This window comes from Littorina saxatilis, linkage group LG2, assembly GCF_037325665.1.
Source record: "Littorina saxatilis isolate snail1 linkage group LG2, US_GU_Lsax_2.0, whole genome shotgun sequence".
Classification (NCBI taxonomy): Eukaryota; Metazoa; Mollusca; class Gastropoda; order Littorinimorpha; family Littorinidae; genus Littorina; species Littorina saxatilis.
Window position 1 is genome coordinate 28971636 of NC_090246.1, and position 12605 is coordinate 28984240.

The following is a 12605-nucleotide window of genomic DNA, read 5'->3' on the forward strand; positions in this document are numbered from 1 at the left end:
CACAACTTAATTTCAAATTTTGTCATAAAAGATGCGGGCTTACAGTAAATATGAAGATCATTTCTAGACCTAAAACTTGGCTCCCTGCACCCCCCCTCCCCCCATCAGGTAATATTTTTATACAAACTGACAGGGAGGTAAAACAATCTAGAAACAAAACACTGAACTGGCCATGCAAACCTACTTAATATTTACACACAGGTTGATTATCATGGTAAAATGTTAAAATACATGCAAAATGTGCAAACAGTTACCCCCATAGAAATGCGGATTGCTAAATCTCCCTGGGGAAAGAAAGCTGCCATAATACAGTACAGTACGTGTTACCCATTTGGGTTGTTCTTTTTCTGTATGCGAGTGTTCATGTTTCCAAACTCTGAGACTTTCGCTGTAAACTTGAGATCTTTACTGTTCGCATGTGTGCACATGGGGATTTCCGTACACCGAGGAGTGTGTTTACTAAGTTGACTCTGGGAAAGGAATCCCTCACCGAATCCAGGATTCAAACCCTAACCCTACGAACTGGTTTCAAACCCAGCACTGCTGCTGACAGAGCTATCTCCCAGCCCATTTTGATTACAAGCAAGCACATTATGAAGTGCTGTTTGAGCATAACATTTCTTGATGCTGTCGACATCTAATGCCACAACAGATTCCTCACACGAACCAATTGCAATGTTTTGTCACTGGTGTGACCTCAACCCCATCTTCCCCCCCTCTCACCCTCAGTGTCCCCCATTCGCAAATTAAATGGAGTTAAATGCAATCATGTTAGATCAAAATTTACACAGATTTACAAGGATACAAGATTGAAGTCAGAAAAAAGAAACTCTGCTTCCCTTTCATTAATCATGTACAAGGTGCAAATGAGATTGTAGGTTACATCCACAAATCAAAAAAATTCGTTTTGAACCATAAAAAACAAAATCTATATACCCACCAAGTGCAGTGAATATAAAACTATGCGTGTTATAAATCTTTGTCATCGTGGAATTTTTGTATAACTCGATTGTTGGCGATTTTGATGATTTTGAGCTTTAGACCAAATAAATCATTCTCCATGAAAAACATTCTCTTAACTAGGATTGACAATGCATGATTTAACATTCTTTAATCTTTCTATCCATACCAGGAATGAATATAAACATTGTCCTTATCCAGAAAAGTTGTTAGAACGAGTTACGCCAAAATTTCACGAAAACGTCGAAATACTGAATGAAAATGTGAGAAAAGTAATGATTAAAAGATATGAAGAAAGACAAAATAAATAACAACAAACAATTGACAAGGGACAGACAGAAAATACAAGTACAGAATAAAAAATCATTTCCAAACAAAGAAGCGCATTAAACTGAAAACCAACCTGCGCACAAAAATTAAACAAGTCACGAAAGGCGAAATTACTACATTTAGTCAAGCTGTGGAACTCACAGAATGAAACTGAACGTAGTCCGCCACTAGTGCAAAAGGCAGTGAAAGTGATGAGCCTGTTTGGCGCGGTTGCGCTGTGCTTCATAGCACGGCGCTTTACTGTACCTCTCTTCGTTTTAACTTTCTGAGCGTGTTTTTAATCCAAACATATCATATCTATATGTTTTTGGAATCAGGAACCGACAAGGAATAAGATGAAATAGTTTTTAAAACGATTTCGGAAATTTAATTTTAATCATAATTTTAATATTTTTAATTTTCAGAGCTTGTTTTTAATCCGAATATAACATATTTATATGTTTTTGGAATCAGAACATGATGAAGAATAAAATAAAAGTAATTTTGGATCGTTTTATAAAAAAAAAATTTAATTACAATTTTCAGATTTTTAATGACCAAAGTCATCAATTAATTTGTTAGCCTCCATGCTGAAATGCAATACCGAAGTCCGGCCTTCGTCGAAGATTGCTTGGCCAAAATTTCAATCAATTTGATTGAAAATTGAGGGTGTGACAGTGCCGCCTCAACTTTTACAAAAAGCCGGATATGACGTCATAAGACATTTATCGAAAAAATGAAAAAAACATCTGGGGATATCATACCCAGGAACTCAAATTTCATAAAGGTAGGTCCAGTAGTTTACTCTGAATCGCTCTACACACACACACGCACAGACACGCACACACACATACACCAAGACCCTCGTCTCCATTGCCCCTCTATGTTAAAACATTTAGTCAAAACTTGACTAAATGTAAAAATGAGCGTGTCAGCAAAAGCCCACATGCAACGCTATTCCAAAACCTTTGCTGTAAGCTGAATGTCAACATTCAAAAGGACCACATTCATTTGTATAAAAATGTTCGACCACTCACATTAGTCAAATGAGTTTCTCTTCCAGTGTCCTGTTGTAAAATAACATAGCAGTTGGAAATAACTGACTTTTTATCTGAGTGCGTAAACACAAACAAAGATCACCAACTAAGATTTTGCATTCTTCATGAATTGATATGAGGACTACCGATGTTAAAATGATGATGCTAGAACAATGCATTGATTTACAGTTCATTTAAAACATGCTTTGCAAAGGTGATCTGTTACAACACCAAGAACATGCACATGAACATAATACTTAGAACATAATTATAATGATGACTCATAAGCTAAGAACATTTATAACTTTTTTTGGTCTGAAATAATCATCAGACCCACAGAAACAAAGCAAACAGACCACAGACAAAACATCTGCATAAACACAAATATGAAAACCCACTTTGAGATGCACCTTATTCAATTGATCAGCTGAGACTCAGCTGTCTAAAAATTAAAAAAAATAAACAATTTAAAAAAAAATGTAAGTTAATTTGTTTGTTTGTTTGCTTAAGGGTGATATCAGGGCGGTGCTGCTTTGACATTTAACGTGCGCCACACACAAGACAGAAGTCGCAGCACAGGCTTCATGTCTCACCCAGTCACATTATTCTGACACCGGACCAACCAGTCCTAGCACTAACCCCATAATGCCAGACGCCAGGCGGAGCAGCCACTAGATTGCCAATTTTAAAGTCTTAGGTATGACCCGGCCGGGGTTCGAACCCACGACCTCCCGCTCACTGGGCGGACGCCTTACCACTAGGCCACCGTGTTGCGGTTTTTAAAGTTAATGCTTTCAAAGACGCTGAATGTCTAAAAAACCAAAAAAACAGTTGCCACTATGCCTCTGCTGCCATTATCACAATTAGAGTTGATGCACACTTCATGCATGCTTACTTAACATATTTCTTTCGAATACATCACCTCAATTTAACTAATAGGAGTTACCTTACTTACGAGTGCTAGACTGAGAAGCCTATTACCGTACTTTCCGGGTCATAAGGCGCGACTTTTTTCCTCGAGTTCGACCCCTGCGTCTTGTATAACCAAGCGCCTAATCCGTGTATGAAATACAAAAAAATCAAAGAGACCGCTTGAGTACCAGTCAAACAACTTGTGATAATGGAAAATTTCCTAGATAAATTTTCATTTAATTAATATACTTACCCGAATCACATTAGCATTGAGTCACCTGAGATGCTTATCACTGAAAAACGCTTACCCGGCTAAAAATTTTAAAGGGAAGCAACCCCATCACCAAAACGAAAGTGAAAGTAGCTTTGGTAATGGGCCAGCACACTGGGAGTTACCTCCCATACGGGTGTGTGCCACGTCACTTCCTCTAGGAACACGTGCCTATTCTCATACGTCTTTTTCACCTCGGAGAGGACGGTTCACTTTTTGACGCTCTGTGGCTGACCTTGTGTGTTTGAGTGACACCCGCCGGCCACGTTACCCAGCTTTTCTGCTCGCCTTGCCTACAGTTTGGTGAGCTCGTTCCCGTTTGTTGTTGGTTGTTTGCGCTGTTTTCGTTACTGTACGTTGTCCGTTTTTTGCGGACTTGTGTGTCAGTGACTTGCGTGTTTCGCCATTTTGTTGTGTGAGTTAGTTAGCTAGCTCGTATGACTTTGCTCGTAGCTCTGCGTGCCCCTTTCTGTGTTGGGCAAGTGTAGCTATAGTATTTTGTTGACGCGAAAGTGTGTGTGTTTACTGTATTTTCAGTCGTTTAGACTTACGTTTCAGTAAATTTTTTCGCGTTGCCACGTGTTGTTGACTGGCGTGTCAGTGACTTGCGTGTTTCGCCATTTTGTTGTGTGAGTTAGTTTTCTAGCTCGTGTGACTTTGTTTGTAGCTCTACGTGCCTCTGTTTTTGTGGGGCAAGTTTAGCTATCGTATTTTGTCGACGCGAAAGAGTGTGTGTTTACTGTGTTTTCAGTCGTTTAGACTTACGTGTCAGTAAATTTTTTCGCGTTGCCACGTGTTGTTGACTTGTGTGTCAGTTACTTGCGTGTTTCGCCATTTTGTTGTGTGAGTTAGTTTACTAGCTCGTGTGACTTTGTTTGTAGCTCTACGTGCCTCTGTTTTTGTTAGGCAAGTGTAGCTATCGTAATTTGTTGACGCGAAAGTGTGTGTTTTTTACTGAGTTTTCAGTCGTTTAGACTTACGTTCAGTAAAATGTTTTCGTGTTGTTTACATGGATTTGACAGCATGTCTGATTCAGACAAGCGCTGTGGCAAGTCGGACCCCAAGGGGAAATTTAAGCCTTAGGCTTCTTCTTAAGCAGTTTTACTTGTACAGACCAAGAACGTAGCACTTTGTTGTCTGTACCTATTTCGGCGCCTTGCGCTGTTACTACTTCTGCTATCTTTTGCGGCGCCTAGCGCTACTGTTACGTCTGCTCCGGTTCTCTACTACGGAGACTTCGTCCTCGTTGTTAGCACCTGTGCAGGGTGCGTTGGTTCCTTTCTGTTTTAGACACTGGTTCCGGAAATCCGCAGCTTGGTGCAGGCAGAGTTCCAGCGTTCCGTCGCCAGTTGTTTGGCGTTTCCGGCATCTGGCAGTGACGTCCGGGCGTTGGCTTCCGTGTCTTTGCCTTCCATTTCCGGTTTGGAGCAGCGTCCTCCCTCTTCAGCTGCGGCTGGTAAGCAGAGCTGGTCCGATAGCCCTCGTGAGGCGCCTGGACGTTCTCTCTCGGGAGACAGCTCTTTCGCTTCGGGTCACGACCGATACCATGCTGATCTTTCATTTCCGGCGATAACCTACGAGGCCCTGGATTTGATCGAACAGCGGCGGCAGTCGGTTTCGGCTGCCGCATTTCCGGCACTTGCCGGAAGTGATGATCCGTCCGCTCCGGCACGCTACGGCGGTCGCGGCAGGATGGAGTATTCACTGACTTCCGGTCCTTCCGGATCGCGAAGTCAACCAGTGCAGCCTTCGTTTCCGCATTGCGCGGTTTCGTCGGCTACACTACCGGCACTCGCCGGAAGTGATGATCCGTCCACGCAGGCACGCTACGGCGGCTGCGGCAGGATGGAGTATTCACTGACTTCCGGTCCTTCCGGATCACGAAGTCAACCAGTGCAGCCTTCACTTCCGCATTGCGCGGTTTCCGACGGCTACACTTCCGGTTTCGGCCGGACACGCTGCTTCCTCTTCTGGTGCTTCCTTCCGGATACCAGTGGGTGGATTCCAGCGTACGCCTTCCGGCCTGTTAGTGCCTAGGCTTGAGCAGGCATCACTCCACTCTGATGGGGGAGTGACGTCAGCTCATCCAGCTCCGGTTTTTCCGGATAGTCGTCCTGCCTACCCTTTACCTTCACAAGGTTCTGGGCTGCAGGATGATGTTCGTGCACAGGCATTTCCGGTTTCCGGTTTGCCAGGGCATGCTTCTGCTTCCGGAACTGGTGTTTTTGGTTTCAGTGCAGCCTTCGCTTCCGCATTGCGCGGTTCTGTCGCCTAATCCGTGTATGAAATACAAAAAAATCAAAGAGACCGCTTGAGTACCAGTCAAACAACTTGTGATAATGCATGTTTCAGCTACTAGGTACTGCCCTGCCTTTGATCTGGCCGCACACACAGATTTCCACTCTGTTAAACTCGGTCACTGACCCCGATGCAGGAAGTGTTTCCTCTCTCAGATATGACAGGGGAACCACCTCTCATGGCAAAAACTGGGTCATTTTGGTGCGCCCTATCGGCCCCCTGCGTCCAATGGGTGACTGGATTACAATTTTTTTTTAAAAGAAGGGGGTGCGTCTTAGATAACGAAGCGCCTTGTCACCCGGATAGTACGGTAGTTAAATTGAGGTGAGTATTCTTAGAAATAGTCATTTTACTTGTAAAAAATACATTTTTTTCTCTCGTAATTTCATTTAGCTGGCTGTTGCCACTAAGGGACAAGAATGTTTTGCATGAATTTAATAGATAGTGTTGATTTGATATTGATTCAAAAACGACAATGGTTGTTTTGGTTCTCCTAACACCAAGCTACAAACTAAACATTTTCAGGTGTCCGGTGAAAATATAATTCAGTTTCCCCACCTGTGCCAGCTGTACACTGATCCATGAGAAGGAACCAGGCTGCTTAATAAAAGAAAAACTTAATTAGCATTTAAAATTTTATATTTTTTTAGAAAAAATCCATCACTACTGAAACTAAGTCACCTACAGAGGATATTGATATATTTTCCTGTTTCTTTGTCTATGTCTCTGCAGAGGACATTTTCCCTGTTATTTTATTCACTCAGAGAGGGTTTTCCACAAACTATACTCTTTACCGTCACCACAGAAGAAGAAGGCAGACACTAGCCGATACGATGAGGACCCGAATTCAAGGTCCAGTGAAACTGAAATAAACGGACAACTGACCTTCATTTTCAGACTGACCTTGATGATAGAACCTGGGAACTGTGCCATGAAGGACTCGGCCACGCTGTAACGGTTGTTGGACAATCCTTGCAAGTGAAGGACTACCGTGTAACCTTCCCCAAACCTGAAACAATTGAAGGTTAGTCATAACTCTTTGTGTTTCATCAGAAGTACAGTAAATTACAAACAGTTGCAAAACTGGTGTCAACAAGATGACAGTTTTCATACAACGGGCTTGAATAAGAATCATCTGTGGATAAAATGACAGGCAGACACACGTGTGCACGCACACTCACACACACACCCACACACATAGAAATCAAAAGACACCTGTTGGTATGTACACGCACACGCACACATACGCGCCCACTCATGCACGCACGCACATACACACACATAAACTAAGAGAGATGAAAATTCAACTAACTTGTTCTTCAAATGTTGAGGACTGCCAATGCACTTCAACTGCCCGTTCACCATGATCGCCAGACGAGAACACAGGGAATCACATTCATCCATACTGCGGAACAAAAATGATCACTTTGTTAATACAAGTCTTTGTTCTTGCTTGCCGTTACCTAATTCACATCAAAATTGAGCTCAGTCACCAGCACTGAATGAAATGTTTTAAAATTTACCCTCACAAAACCACAATGGCATTCTTTTCTCAAATACTACACTTATTCTCTCTCACACACAGTTAATTCTGTCTCAAACAAATGTATTCTTGATAGAAAAGCTAATACAGCATCTTTCACACGGGCAACATTATCAGTGCATGCACGCATGAAACGTTAGAAAGGAAAATAAAGAAATACATTGAAACCTGTTTTAACATCCTCTAGTTTAAGACTCCATCTACATTAGGACTTAATTTTCTTGCATTTTTTTTCATAGTGACAATAACTGTTCCTGAATTTTAAGACTCCCTCTCTCTTAAGACCTACATTTTTTCAGATGTTTGTAAGTCTTAATCTACGGGTTTCACTGTGGTACTGCAGTGAATGGTGATAAAACTCAGGCCTCTACTGAAAATTCAGTTCAAAATGTAAACGATAAGTTACCTGTGTGAAGTGAGCACCACAGACTGTCCACGGTGCGTTGCCATGGTGATGCACTTCCAGGCCAGGCGACGGGTGGCAGCATCCATACCTGTGGTGGGCTCGTCCTGCACAAAGAATTGACAGTTTTATTTTTGTTTTTTATGATAACAAATAAGATTTGACAGTCTTGTGTGATAGGAAGTATAGAACAATGCACAAGAATTTACCACATGCTTGATAAAATTATCTGTGTAGAATTTCTGTGTTATGGAGAAATTATGACAGGAAACTTAATTTAGTAGCAAGATAGGTCAAATTACCAACATAACATGTCTTGTCCCGAAAAGTTCTTATAAGTACACTCTTCAAAAAAAGTTAAGGATCACTTTTTTACAAGCACGCCACACAAAACAGACAAGACCGAATTCTTTCATTTTTTTAAAATTATATAATTGAACAACCAAGGAGTAATGACAAACAAAGCAAAGATCGAACGCGGCAGCGACAATTTAGCTAGAGTGTGTCAAACGTGACAACCCTCGAAAATGGAATTCACAACAATGTGAATCATTGTCAATAACGCGTGTGCCCTCCGTTGTGTGCCAGGCATTCAACACATCGTTGGCGCATGGAGTGCATCAGGTTGCATATGAATGCTCTGGGAACTCCATTCCACTCCTGCTGCAGCCATTGCAGCAGTTGACCCAGATTGGCAGGAGGAGGGTGATGTTGCTGTACCCGACGACAAAGCTCGTCCCACAGCATCCTTTGACCCTGGCCTGCTGGATGAAGGTGTTTACAGCTGCAGAGCGATGGGGAGGTGCGTTGTCATCCTGAAGAATCGCACGAGGGCCGATCACTTGGAGGGCTGGAACGACCAGGGGTTGCAGGATCTCATTCTGGTAGCGGACACCGGTCAAGTTGCCCACTACATGGTACAGAGGTGTCCTTAGACGTGTGCTGATCCCTCCCCAGACCATCACAGAGCCTCCGCCAAAACGCTGTCGTTCCAGAACAGCGCCTTCTGCGAAGCGCTCTCCGCGACGCCTCCACACTCGGATGCGACCATCAGCAGGTTCCAAGCAAAAGCGGGACTCATCTGTAAACAACAGCTGAGCCCCCTGCTGACGTTGCCACCTCACATGTTGAGTGCACCAGGCTCGGCGAGCAGCTCGGTGATTAGCAGTCAGGGTTGTTCCTTGGACTGGACGCCTTGCACGCAAGCCAAAGTTGTGTAAGCGGTTTCGGATCGTCTGACCACTAACAACAGGGTTGGTGGTAGCTTGTAGGCTTTGCCTAATGTTGTTTGCCGTAGCCATTCTTTGTTGCATGGCCTGCCTCTGAATGAAGCGATCCTCTCTTTGTGTGGTGACTCTGGGCCGACCAGAACGTTGTCGCTCCTGCGCTCTTCCAGTTGCGTGGAATCTCTGGTTTAGTCTGATGATGACAGAGGGAGCCACTGCAAGCCTCTGGGCCACTTGCCTGGCAGCAACACCGTCTTGTAGCCATCCTATTGCCCTTCCTCTATCCAAATCGCTCAGTTTTCTTCGTGGGGGCATGTTGCTACTGTGCATAATTGTGTCAGCGTGTCAACCTTTAAACACAAGCTGGTGAGCGATGTTCATAGCCAGGACCCTGTTGTAGCATGTGCATCACAACCTTTTGCCCTGGCATACGTTCCGCAAATTTCATGGGGCTATAAAAAACACCCTTTTTCTTCCAAAATGCAGAAGCTTTTGAGAAGTCCCACAAAGGGAAATAACTCTGCCTGCCAAACAAAATTCTAGGTCAAGACTCATTGTTCATTAGTTAATTCAAACACAATAATCTTTTAATTATTATGTTGATGTTTAATTTTTTGGCAATTTTTTATAATTAGATCCGTTTTTTCAACCGATCCTTAACTTTTTTTGAAGAGTGTAAGTGGGTTTAAACTGAAATAGAGAAGAACTTCGCTGGTTCAAAGATTCAGCAGACTTCTTACAAGTTTGAACTCTCTTTTCGCAAATTAAAATGAATAAATTCTTCTTCATCTCTTCTTCTTCTTCATTCATAGGCTGAAACTCCCACGTTCACTCATGTTTTTGAAGGAGTGGGTTTTCACATGTATGACCGTTTTTACCCTGTCATTCAGGCAGCCATACGCCGATTTCTGGGGGAATAAATTCAATTTTTCACATGAGAAAAAGCCTCTGCAGTCACATACCAGCAGCAAGAGAGGAGGATCTCCCAGCATGGCCACAGCAAGCTGCAGCTTCCGCTTGTTTCCACCGCTCAAGGTGTGCACCGGCTTGTCAGCATGACTCTCCAGCTGAAGCCTCTTGAGCTGCTCAGACACTGCTCTCTCCATCTCGTCGGAGCTGAAGCCGCGCAGTTTGGCATGGAAACACAGGGTCTCTCTGCCTGACATGAACATGTCAAAGGCGTTCTCTTGCGGGCAATAGCCAATCTGCTCAGAGAGGTGTGATCTCAGCTGGTTCAGCCTGAAACAAAAGAGAAAGGCTTGGCTACAGTCACGTGTATGCTACCATATTGTATTTTGTTGAATAGCAGAATAAATCCTTTAAACCAAGAGAAATTGATGGTTGGATGAAAGGAAAGGGAGAGAGGGAGAGAGACTGATAAATTTTTTATTGGAAAGATGAATAGCTGGATGGATAGAAAAACGTGGCATGGGTTGTACAAACTTATCACCGGACCAATAATCAAATGAAGCATACAAAAACAGCTCAATAACAAGAAGAGCAAACGCTCGATCGAGTCACTTTCGCAGTTCTGAATATTATATGAGGCATCAGATGGACAGGAAGAAATTGCTATTCACAACACAATGAGTCACGTTCACATAAAATTTGAGCCCGGTCACTTTTATAGTTTCCGAGAAAAGCCCAACGTTAAGTTGTGTGTTGCCGAACAGAAAAGGCTAGTTATCTCCCTTGTTTTTCTGATAACGTTCGTAAAAGGCTACAGATGTAAATACTTTGATGTAAAGAATAATCCTACAAAGTTTCAATCACATCCGATGAACTTTGTCAAAGATATAAAATGTCTAATTTTTCCTTTGACGCTGACCTGTGACCTTGAAAAAGGTCAAAGGTCAACGAAACCATCGTTAAAGTGTAGAGGTCATTGGAGGTCACGACTAAACAAAATATGAGCCCGATCGCTTTGATAGTTTCCGAGAAAAGTCCAACGTTAAGGTGGTGTCTACGGACGGCCGGCCGGCCGGACAGACTAACACTGACCGATTACATAGAGTCACTTTTTCTCAAGTGACTCAAAAATAACAAATAAACTCTGAACAGCTCATCCAACAAAGTGATTTTATCTTGAATCTGGTGTAATGCAATGACATGCATGAAATTGTAACTCACGCTTTGTTCTGGATGACCACATCACCCTCAGAAGCAGTTGTGGCCCCTGTCAGCATTCTGAACGTGGTTGTCTTCCCTGCTCCATTGACACCCAGCAAGCCAAAGCACTGTCACACAAATCAGATCAAATGACATGAACATTAATTTAAGTGTTGACACCAACAATCAATCAAACTACGCACCCCCTCACTCACTAATTCATTCCCTTTCCCACTGAACTTCCACTTACTTAATCAATTGATCACAAAAACACATTCACATTCTCAGCAAAACATTTAAAAAAATTAAACTGAAGCACTGTTTTATGGATCAGAACAATCCCTGAATTTCCGCATATTCTTGCCTGTAGGTAATTTATGTCATCTTCTTCTGATATACAGTGGAACCCCCCTTCTAAGATCACCCGATTTTAGACTCCCTCTCTTTCAAGGCCCAGTTTTCTCAGATTTTTTGTTCATAACCCTTGTAAATTTACCTCCATTTTAGTACTCCGTCCTTTTTAAGACCTAATTTTCTCAGATTTTACGAGGTCCTACAAGCGGGATTTCACTGTTTGACAAATCACCTTATCACGGCATAAGACACACAGCTTGACACTCACCTTATCACGGCATGAGACACACAGCTTGACACTCACCTTATCAGGCATAAGACACACAGCTTGACACTCACCTTATCACGGCATAAGACACACAGCTTGACACTCACCTTATCACGGCATAAGACACACAGCTTGACACTCACCTTATCACGGCATGAGACACACAGCTTGACACTCACCTTATCACGGCATGAGACACACAGATTGACACTCACCTTATCACGGCATAAGACACACAGCTTGACACTCACCTTATCACGGCATAAGACACACAGCTTGACACTCACCTTATCACGGCATAAGACACACAGCTTGACACTCACCTTATCACGGCATAAGACACACAGCTTGACACTCACCTTATCACGGCATGAGACACACAGTTTGACACTCACCTTATCACGGCATAAGACACACAGCTTGACACTCACCTTATCACGGCATAAGACACACAGCTTGACACTCACCTTATCACGGCATAAGACACACAGCTTGACACTCACCTTATCACGGCATAAGACACACAGCTTGACACTCACCTCTCCCTTTCCAACACCAAAGCTGAGGTGGTTGACAGCACAGAAACGTTTCAGTCCTCTTCTGTAAACCTAAAAACATCAACAAATCTTATCAACATAACCACAAGTTGGCAGCAGGTTGCTCACTGCCATATCACATGTCATGAGAAGAAGCAAACAAGACGAAACAAGAATGAGTGTATGTGAGGGAAAAAACCCAATCAACTTTAAACCTACAGTCAAATCTCCATCAAATGCTCTTCAGTCTGAAGAATGCATAATGATATGATTTGATAATGACTGCCTTGGCCAATTAAGTAATTTAATTCTGACCCTGTTTTAATGGCAGCTGCTCAATGGCAGCCATCAATCAAATCCTATCAGTCCCCTTCGATGA

The 12605-nt window shown here is 42.9% G+C and overlaps 1 protein-coding gene across 5 annotated transcripts in view; it reads right to left on the reverse strand.

Annotated features, from left to right (window-relative positions):
* LOC138958697 (uncharacterized) overlaps positions 1-12605 on the reverse strand; it is a 189207-nt gene that overhangs the window by 3597 nt on the left and 173005 nt on the right. For 3 of the 5 annotated variants that reach the window (XM_070329921.1, XM_070329920.1, XM_070329923.1), the window contains 7 exons: positions 12230-12298; positions 11090-11196; positions 9922-10198; positions 7737-7840; positions 7100-7192; positions 6691-6796; positions 2307-2336 (listed from right to left, as the gene is read on the reverse strand). In XM_070329921.1, the coding sequence (XP_070186022.1) occupies positions 2307-2336; positions 6691-6796; positions 7100-7192; positions 7737-7840; positions 9922-10198; positions 11090-11196; positions 12230-12298 (786 nt within the window). Of the gene's footprint in view, positions 1-2306; positions 2337-6672; positions 6797-7099; positions 7193-7736; positions 7841-9921; positions 10199-11089; positions 11197-12229; positions 12299-12605 lie in introns of all 5 variants that reach the window. The other 2 variants (XM_070329924.1, XM_070329922.1) reach the window with 2 other exon arrangements.